Source organism: Rhincodon typus, chromosome 9, assembly GCF_021869965.1.
Source record: "Rhincodon typus isolate 14 chromosome 9, sRhiTyp1.1, whole genome shotgun sequence".
Taxonomy (NCBI): Eukaryota; Metazoa; Chordata; class Chondrichthyes; order Orectolobiformes; family Rhincodontidae; genus Rhincodon; species Rhincodon typus.
This window is the reverse complement of record NC_063340.1, coordinates 21,276,421-21,286,899: the sequence shown is the minus strand read 5'-3', so window position 1 is coordinate 21,286,899 and position 10,479 is coordinate 21,276,421. Positions and strand designations below refer to the sequence as shown.

At 41.8% G+C, this 10,479-nt stretch overlaps 1 protein-coding gene across 5 annotated transcripts in view; it reads left to right on the top strand.

Moving 5' to 3' along the window:
* The first annotated feature begins 37 nt into the window (after positions 1-37).
* dzank1 (double zinc ribbon and ankyrin repeat domains 1) overlaps positions 38-10,479 on the top strand; it is a 94,265-nt gene continuing 83,823 nt past the window's right edge. For 4 of the 5 annotated variants that reach the window (XR_007262809.1, XM_048600625.1, XM_048600627.1 and 1 more), the window contains exons 1-2: positions 2,076-2,169; positions 8,277-8,399. Coding sequence is in view for 4 of the 5 variants with exons in the window: in XM_048600625.1 (XP_048456582.1) it covers positions 2,142-2,169; positions 8,277-8,399 (151 nt within the window). In the remaining variant the exon portion in view is untranslated. Of the gene's footprint in view, positions 152-2,075; positions 2,170-8,276; positions 8,400-10,479 lie in introns of those variants that run through there. The other variant, XM_048600626.1, reaches the window with a different exon arrangement.

Genomic DNA, 10,479 nt, shown 5'->3' with positions numbered 1-10,479 from the left:
CTCCAAGAATGGTTGGTTGCGGACTCTGTTTCAAAGGGCGAACACTCATATGACCACACGTTCACCATCCCTCCGGGAGTAACCTGGGAGCGGAAAAAGGATGCATTAAAAATACATTAATTTAGTTTACGTTTTAGCTTTGTTTTGTATGGTAAGTCGCTTTACATAGGATATATTAATGGCGCAGCAAGGTTAAACAAAACTGGTGAGTTCTGAGGAAGGGTCACTGGACCCGAAACGTTAACTCTAAATTTTTCTTCACCAGACATGCTGAGCTTTTCCAGCAACCTCTGTTTTTGTAAACAAAACTGGGTCTCATTCACTAGTTAGATTTAAGGAAATTTAATAACGGGAGCAAGGGTGAGGAAGAATAAGTGTAATGTGGCTGAGGTTTAATTTCACATCAGGCACAGAAAAAAAGGGGAGAAATTTCGGATTAAGAGAAAATAAAGTAAAAATAAAATGTTTGTAAATAATTCGCTGAGCTACACAGTTACTCCCATCAATTTAACACTTACCGGATTAAAATGGTGAGAGGCTGATCACTAAATTTATCTTCATGTGGTGACTCAGTTTTTATTATGGAATTACAGCGACTACGTAGACAGCCGTTTTCTTGAAACTAACTCGAGCACCATAACCCAGCAACCTTTTGGTTCTTTTAATTTTTAACCATGCATCTTCCCCTCACCTGAAGCTATTTCTGCAGAGCACCTACATTTTGTTTTATTATTTATCCAATTCCCGTTCGGAAGTTAGTCCTAAATCTGATTCCGCCACCCCTTCAGGTTAATGCATTACAGATTCGAATTCTCAAGTTAAAAGATGGGACGAGGAACAAAGTTTTTTTGGGAATACAAATAAATCAATCACTGGTAATCTAAATGTTGGTTAAAAAAAGTAAGCGTTAAGGTACACTGGATACTGCAAAGGCTAGGGGCCCTGACAACATTCTGGCAATAGTACTGAAGACTTGTGCTCCAGAACTTGCTGCTCCCCAAGCCAAGCTGTTCTAGTACAGTTACAACATTGGTATCTACCCGAAAATGTGGAAAATTGCCCAAGTATGTCCTGTACACAAAAACAGGACAAATCCAACCCGGCCAATTACTGCCCCATCAGTCTACTCTCAGTCATCAGTAAAGTGACGGAAGGTGTCATCAACAGTGCTATCAAGGAGCACCTGCTCAGTGACACCAGTTTGGGTTCTGCCAGGGCCACTCAGCTGCTGATATTATTACAGCCTTGGTTCAAACATGGACAAAACAGCTGAATTCCAGAGGCGAGGTGAGAGTGACAGCCCTTGATATCAAGGCTGCATTCGACCGAGTGTGGCATCAAGGAGCCATAGCAAAATTGGAATCAATGGGTATCAGGGGGCAAACTCTCCAGTGGTTGGAGTCATACCTGACACATAGAAAGATGGTCATGGTTGTTGAAGGTCAATCAAGGCGAGTAACTCACCTCCTGACTCCTCAAAGCCTGTCCACCATCTACAAGGCACAAGTCAGGAGTGTGATGGAATACTCCCCACTTGCCTGGATGAGTGCAGCCCTAACAACACTCCAGAAGCTCGACACCATCCAGGACAAAGCAGCCCGCTTGATTGGCACTACATCCACAAGTATCCACTCCCTCCACCACTGATGCTCAGTAGCGGCAGTGTGTACTACCTACAACACGCACTGCAGAAATTCACCAAAGATTCTCAGACAGCACCTTCCAAACTGATGACTACTTCCATCTAGAAGGACAAGGGGATCAGCCATATGGGAAGACTTCCACCTCCAAGCCACTCACCATCCTGACTTGGAAATATATTACCGTTCCTTCACAGTTGCTGGGTCAAAAATCCTGGAATTCCCTCCCTAATAGCATTGTGGGTCAACCCACAGCAGGTGGACCGCAGTCGTTCAAGAAGGCAGCTCACCACCACCTTCTCAAGGGCAAGTAGGAATGGGCAAGAAATGCTGGCCAGCCAGAGATGCCCAAATCCCACAAATGAAAAGGAAAAAAAAATGTTTTGACACAGCTTTAGTGAGGGAATTCCAGATCTTCAGATGTAGACAGCCTGAAGAAGGTTGTTACCAACACAACTTCTTAAGACTATAAAGTGTACAAAGAAAACACGTAGGTCCATTATGGAAGGAATAAAACAACAACAGACAGGTATTATTACATTTTTATTGAACTTTGCTTGCATAGTTGGAGTACTCCATCCAAATGTTGGTCTTCACATTGCAGGAAGGATAGTGAAGCACTGGATAAATGCAGAAAAAAAAATACTGGGGTGATAGGATTTACAGAATTAACAGGACGTTGATATTAGAAAAAATGATCCAGTGATTGGTATAGACAGGTACAATGATTTTAGAAAAAAAGGGCTGAGTAGACCGAGTAAAGATCTTTAAAATTGTAAAAAGGCTCAATAGGGCAGACGGGGGGAAACTGTTTCCACTTGTGAGTGAGTATACAGCAAGGGGGCAAAAATATAAGATAGCCACTAACAGGTAAAATAAAGTATTCAGAAGATTTCCTTTACACAGAAAATGCCAAGAATGTAAATTCTAAATGAGATGATTGAAGCAGATATCAATGATAAATGTAAGAAGTGACTTGTATGATAAAATCATTACAACGTCAGAGAAAGCCATTCAACCTATTATGTTCATGTTGGCTTTTCAATATACTGCTATTCCACTGGTCCTAACCCACATTCTGCACATTCCTCCTTTTCAAATATCTCAATAATGTAGAAAGGTTTGTGGCACAAAAGAAGGCCACACTGCTGGCAAGTGAGCCAACTGGTCTAATCCCATTTTCCAGCAATTGGTCCTTAAAATCTGGAGGTTACGGGAATTTAAGTGCCTATCAAAGACCCTTTAAATGAGTTGAAAATTTCTGCCTCCACACCTTTTCAGGCAATGAGTTCCAGACCCTCTACCAATGTCTGGATGTGAAACATTTTCCTCATTTCCCCTCTAATCTTTCTACCAATCACTTTAAATGTATGCCCCATTCTGCTAAGGCAAATAGGATCTTGGCATCCTCTCCATCCAAACCCCTCTCAACCTTGTACACCTCAATCAAATCTGCTATCAGCCTCCTCTCTTCGAAGAAAAGCAACCCAAGCCTTTCCAATCTTTCCTCATAGCTGCAATTTTCCAATTCAGCAACATTCTTGTAAATCTCCTCTGTGCCCACTGGATGGCAATTACATCCGTTCTGAAATGAGGTGACCAGAACTGCACACAATACTCAATTTCTGGCCTAACTAGTGTTTTATATAGCTCCAACATAACCTCTCTGCTCTTATATGCTATGCCTCAGCTATTAAAAAGGAAAATAATTTACATGCCTTTTTAATGACTTATAGCATACCCAATTCATAATGGAATATAAGGATCTGGGGTCATGTGATAAAGTGTAATCAGAGTTGAGGGAGGCTAATGTTGAATATAAATGCTGGTATAGATCTGAAGAGTCAAGTGACCTGTGGTGTAGATACTATGTAATTACCATAGAGAAGAAATTTCAAAGTAAAAATGTGCAGTTTGGAATCTGATATCTTCTCCCACTGTCAGATAGTATTATGTCGTGTAATTACATCAAACAATTATGGAAATGACACAAAAGTTTGTTTACATGACAAAAAATATTCTAATCAACTTGTTAGCTACCATATTTTATATTCAGTGAAACTACTTATTTTTATACATGCTATTGTTACTGATCCTGAGTACAGCAATCACTCTTTGGCTGGTGTGAGAACATGGTGGTCCGAGGAGGGATGTATCGATTGAACAATTGCAGGAAAGTAAAGGTGTTAGGTGCAGGAATTGGGTCAGTGCATCTGTAATTAGGGGAGCAGTAATAACATCAATTGGGAATAGTGACCTAACCTGCACATGTTTTGACAAAGTCTTACATCCAGGTGTCCAAAACACCCACCCAATTCAAATGATCATCTTATTATTGCAAACAGGGCCCCATAACCTAAATGGGTTTCCAGTTGCTAAATACATTGGAACTGGTTGGTGCCTGTTCTACACACACTGTGATCAATTCCATGGGTAATTGAACCAGTTATTTTGTGGGATCCTGAGGAGGAGAGGCAACAAAAATAAAATTAGTCATTGCTGCCTTGCTGTAAACTGCCCAAACCTGAATACAGCAAACTATATAGGAAAACTATTTGGCACCCGGTGGTTTATCTGCCAATATTAAATGAGTTTAGAGGACCCAACAACCACCCAGACAACTCTGGGCAGCCAATCAGATCCATGGGAAAATAGAATTTTAGAAGCAAGAGTAGGACATCCAGCCCTTCAAGCCTGTTCCCCATTCAATAAGACCATGGCAGATCTGGTTGTGATGGGAAGTCCACCTCCTCTCCCCATAACTTTGAATGGGCAGGTTGTCTTATGAAGAATTGTTTTCAGGCTATACTTGTATCCACTGATGTTTGTAAAAGTAAGAGGTGACTCAGTTGAAACAAAAAACAAGATCCTGAGCAGTTTTAACAGGTGCATATGAAAGGATGTTCCCTCTTGTGGGAGAATGTACAGCGTAAGGGGTCACTTATTTAAATCAGAAGTGGGGAGAACTTTTTTTTCCTCACAGTGTTGTAGGTCTTTTGAACGCCCATTCTTAAAAAGCAATGGAAGCAGAATCTTTGAATAGTTTAAGACAAAGGTAGATGGATTCTTGATGAGCAAGGGAGTGAAAAGTTATTAGGGTGAGGTAGAAATTTGGAGTAAACAAATCAGTCCGATCTTGGAGAATGGTGGATCAGGCTTGAGGGGCCAAGTGGTCTATCCCTGCTCCTAAATTTGCATGTTTATAAGTACACCAGAAGGTCCCAAGTTTGATTCATGGTCTCTGTTGAAGAAACAAAACTCTTTCTGTTGATGCATTAAAAAGAAAAAGATTTATATAGTGTCTTCCACAACAGTAGACTGTCCTTCAGCACTTTACAGCTTTTGAAATACTTTTTCTAATATAATCACTGTTGTAAGAACTAAGATATATAGTAGACAATTTGTATGCAGCAAGTTTCCAAAAAAAAATTGGATCGTGATCTGATAATCTTCTTGTTAATTTGTTTGTGAGGGATAAATATTAGCCAGGATACTAGAGTATAACTCTCCTACTCTTCTTTACAGTGATGCCATGGAATATTTTTATGTTTACTTTAGAGAGTAGACAGGACATCTTATTTGAATCATATTTGAACATCTTATTGGAAAGATGGCAGCCCTAATGGTGCTGTACTGTGTACCATATTGTGTTCATGACCTGACTCCATAACTTCTGGGTCAGAAATAAGATGCTATCATTTGGACTGCACCTCTTTGCAGTAGACAGTACATGTTTAGAAATACTATATTTTGGCTGAAAACTTTAAAAAGGCATGATTTACCTGTTCGGGTGGATTAGGAGGGTTTATGGCTTTTTTAGAAGACCCATTTGGCTTTGCTGAATGTTGTGGCCAATATTCATCCTAATGGGAAGCTTTTACATTGGGGCACTGTGCTTCACCACATTAATGCAGAAGACTTTCCACATCAAGCAGATGTTCACCTGCACATCTGCTAATGTGGTATACTGTATCCGCTGTTCCCTTTGTGGCCTCCTCTACATCGGGGAAACCAAGCGGAGGCTTGGGGACCGCTTTGCGGAACACCTACGCTTGGTTCGCACTAAACAACTGCACCTCCCAGTTGCAAACCATTTCAACTACCCCTCCCATTCCTCAGACGACATGTCCATCCTGGGCCTCCTGCAGTGCCACAACGATGCCACCCGAAGGTTGCAGGAACAGCAACTCATATTCCGTTTGGGAACCCTGCAGCCCAATGGTATCAATGTGGACTTCACAAGCTTCAAAATCTCCCCTCCCCCTACTGCATCCCAAAACCAGCCCAGCTTGTCCCCGCCTTCCTAACCTGTCCTTCCTCCCACCTATCCCCATCTCCTACCTACTAGCCTCATCCCGCCCCCTTGACCTGTCTGTCCTCCCTGGACTGACGTATCTCCTCCCTAACTCCCCACCTACACTCACCTTTACTGGCTCCATCCCTGCCTCTTTGACCTGTCTGTCTCCTCTCTCCCTATTCATTTCAGAACCCTCTTCCCCTCCCCCATTTCTGAAGAAGGGTCTAGGCCCGAAACGTCAGCTTTCCTGCTCCTCTGATGCTGCTTGGCCTGCTGTGTTCATCCAGCTCTACACCTTGTTATCCCTTAATGCAGAAGACTGGTCAGTTCTGAATGCCTGTGTCAGAGTTCTTTATCTCTGCAGTCATATCAATTGGCCTAGGTTTAGGAAAGAACTGATGGGATGGACTTAAATGTATTCCCTGGTCACTGTAACCAATCAGGTCTGAGTTTGGGTCTTCCCCGCGTCTACCTGGGCACACCTGGATCCCCTCACCCAACACTTCGGCCAAACTCTAACTGCGCGTGCGTTCTTCACCGGTGCTCCGTTGTTAATGCCGCTGTAAGAGTTGATTTGATTGCTTGTGGTAGTTGCCAGGCGACGGGGCTGACCCATCGGAGGAGCCGCAGCCGCTGAGTGCCGGCGTTGCTAGGAGCGAGGCTGTGGTGTTTGTGCAAAGTGGCACCTGGAGAGAGTTCGCTTAAGGCTGGGTGGGTTTATTATTTATGAAGTACTAAAATATAATTAGTAATTGACACAAGAAGGGGGTCGAGGTGGATTATATTACTGGATTATTAATCCCGAGATCTGGGCGTAAGAGCCAGAAATACAAAACTGAATCTATACTGGAGTGGGCTTTGGGGGGAAGGGGACATCAGTTGGGTACGTGGTGCTGGCCAGCCAGTCAATTTGCTAGCACCTTTGGGTTTTGGGGAGTAGACCATTAAATGTAAGTGAAAGGTCAGTTACCAGAAGCTGACTGGATTTTTTCAGCCGCCTTATGGCCCTCACCTCATCCCATCCCACAGCGACAGGGACAGGCCTGTTACCTGGAGGTGGCCTCACGTTAGCAGACCACCGTGGGCAACTCCGGGTAGGTCTTGTGGTCCTTCCCAATAAACAGGTGTCAGATCGCACGGTAGCTCTGACTATTCTTTGCCTGAGTATTTTAAAAGTTTCTGAGAGGATTGCGGTAAGACACAGTACCTTCTCCTATACCTACAAGAGTAGGCCTCTGCTTCTTTCAAGATGAAGGGTTGACAGCCCACCTGCCATTCTTAATTGGGCAGTGATTGTGCTCTTTGTCATCTATTGGCAGTTCTGGGAAAAATCACCGTTTGGCGACTGCACTCTGGGTCCAGATCCAAAAGCCGAAATCCTTCCCTTGAAATTAAGTCTCACCAGGGCTGCTGGGGAATTTAAATAGTGTTAATTAAATCATTCTGGAGTAAAGAAAAAGCTATACCCCATATTTGAGCTATAAAACTACTGCATTATAGTACAGTAAAAACCCATCAGGCTTACTGATATTTTGCCAATAGGGAAAGAAGTCTGTGGTTCTTACCTAGTCTAGTACATATATGGTTCCAACCCAGAGAAGTACTGTTACCTTTCAACTTTCTCTGAAATGGCCTTGCAAGCTACTCTGTCATTAATAAAATGACTGACCAGAAAGGTAATGAGAGATGAACAAAAAATTATTACATCATTAATAATTATAATCACTTCCTGCACGTTAATATGAAAAATCAGGATTATTAATAAACAAACCTATTATTGATCATCATTGGAGTTATGATTGAATCACGAATTAATTGGAGTTATTTATAATCAATGTAGTTACTGATAATCATTGTAATTTTTAAATATTTATTGGAATTGTTGATACTTTGAGTTAACAAATATTCATTGTCTTGTTTATGCAATGTATTATAAGTATTCATTATGATACTATTAATTTGTTTGATATATTAATCTGCAGTGTTATTTCTAATCTTTGTGAATAATTACTGGTATTAACTAGAGAAATTTATAATTATTTATAATTATTGTAGTAGTAATGATATTAATAATTGAAGTAAATGATTATTAACAACATGATTGGGTGTAGATTGTTGGGGTTATTTACAATTTTGGGTTCTATGCTCATAAATTTAATTACTTGAGTTTCAGTTTGTTGGTGAGACTCAGGTGCTGTCATTCATAGTTTCCTGAATAACTTTATCCTCTCTTTTGAACTACATTCCTTTTAACCTGGCTTTCTGGCTGTGGTCTTGTCATGGATTAATGTTTGGGAAGTTCACTCTCCTGTTGTATTGTCTCTGGCCTCATCCTGTAGGTGACTGTGAAGGAATGACGGCCGGGTCCATTGCAGTCCCTCACATCATCCCGTTGAGGATTCCTTTCCTTGGTAAACCCAAGAATGAAATTGATACCAACACTCCCATCGAACTCAAATCAGGTAAGAAAAAAGGTGGTTGCTTGACTATAGTTGGTATAGAGTGGATTCTAACATTGTGAAAGTTTGAGGGCAACCTCAGTATTAGGATCATGGAAGTATACTTGCTTCCAGATGCAAAAGTCAGTCTCTGAGCTCTTCCAGTTTTAGCCTCTTGTGGGTCCCTAATTTGTTTTGCTTCAGCGACAATGGCTGTGCTTTCAGCTACTAGTCTCTAAACTCTGGAATCCTTCCCATGGCTCTCTGCCTCTGTCTCCTCCTTTTAAGGTTTCTGTTAAGACCTATCTATTTTGGTCCAAATAGCTCCTCTGACTTGGTGACAAATTGTGTCTAATTGTTTCCGTGAAGTACTTTCAAATCTTTTACTGCATTACAAGCATAGAATAGTACTGCATAGAAAGCATGTGACCCATAAATTATGTGCTAGTTGTTTCAAAGATAAATCCCTTAATCCCATCCCCTACTGTTTTCCATAACTCTGCAATTTGTTTTTCTTCCAAGTATTTATCCAGTTACCTTTTAATGGTTACCACTAACTATGTATCTGCACCCTACCATGGTGTGTGTGTGTTCCAAGTCCAAACTAATGTTTGAATAAAGCATTGATCTCATGTCAACTCTGGTTCTTTTATCAGTCCACTCAAATCTGTGCCTTCCGGTTATTGACCATTCAGTGACTGGAAAATGTTTTTGTTTCCTTGTCCACAAACTTCATGATTTTAAACAACTTCGACAAATATGCTGTTAGATTTTAGAGTAGATTTGTAGCTCAGGTTGTGAATGTTGCGGTTGGTTGGCTCGCCAAGCTGGTTCATTGTTCTGCAGACGTTTCATTACCCTGCTGGGTAACATCATCAGTGCAGCCTCCAATGAAGCACTGTCATGTTTTCCCACTGTTATTTAAACTCTGGTGCCTGTTGAGCTGGATTACCTCACTTCTGGTTTTCCTTCGCAATGGAGTGTATTTGGGGGTCTAGCTCTATGTGTTTATTAATGGGTGAGTGGACAAATTAATGGGCAGATGCAGTATAATTTGGATAAATGTGAGGTTATTCACTTCGGAAGCAAAAACAAGAAGGCAGATTACTACCTGAATGGCTATAAATTGGGAGAGGGGAAGTGTGCAATGGGACCTGGGTGTCCTTGTGCACCAATCATTGAAGATAAGCATGCAGGTGCAGGAGGCAGTAAAGAAGGCAAATGGTATGTTGGCCTTCATTGCTAGAAGTTTCAACTACAGGAGCAGGGATGTGTTGTTGCAGTTGTTCAGGGCCTTGGTGAGACCACTCCTAGAATATTGTGTGCAGTTTTGGTCTCCTCTTCTGAGGAAGGATACTCTTGCTTTTGAGGGAGGGCAGTGAAGGTTTACCAGGCTGATTCCAGGGATAGCAGGTCTGAGGTATGAGGAGAGATTGACTAGTTTGGGATTGTTTTCGCCACAGTTCAGATGAACGAGGGGGGATCTCATAGAGTCTTATAAATTCTAACAGGACTGGACATGATAGATGCAGGGAGGATGTTCCTCATGGTGGGTGTGTCCAGAACCAGAGGTCACAGTATGAGATTCGGGGTAGATGATTTAGGACGGAGATGAAGAGACGTTTCTTCACCCAAAAAGTGATGAGCCTGTGGAATTCATTACCACAGGAAGTAGTCGATGCCAAAACATTGAATGTATTCAAGAGGCAGCTAGATATAGCACTTGGGGTGAATGGGATCAAAGGTTATGGGGAGAAAGCAGGATTAGGCTATCGAGTTGGGTGATCAGCCATGATCGTGAAGAATGGCAGAGCAGGTTTGAAGGGCCAAATGACCTCCTCCTGCTCCAGTCTTCTATGTTTCTATGTTTATTGAGTTGTCCTTCAAGAAATCTTTTAAAAAAGTTCTTTCCAACAAAAACAAACACTTTAATGACAATGAGAGATAGTAGGAACTGCAGATGCTGGAGAATCTGAGACAACAAGGTGCAGGGCTGGATGAACACAGCAGGCCAAGCAGCATCATAGGAGCAGAGAGGCTGACGTTTCGGGCCTAGACCCTTCATCAGAAAAGGGGGAGGGGAAGGGGCTTTTGAAATAAATAG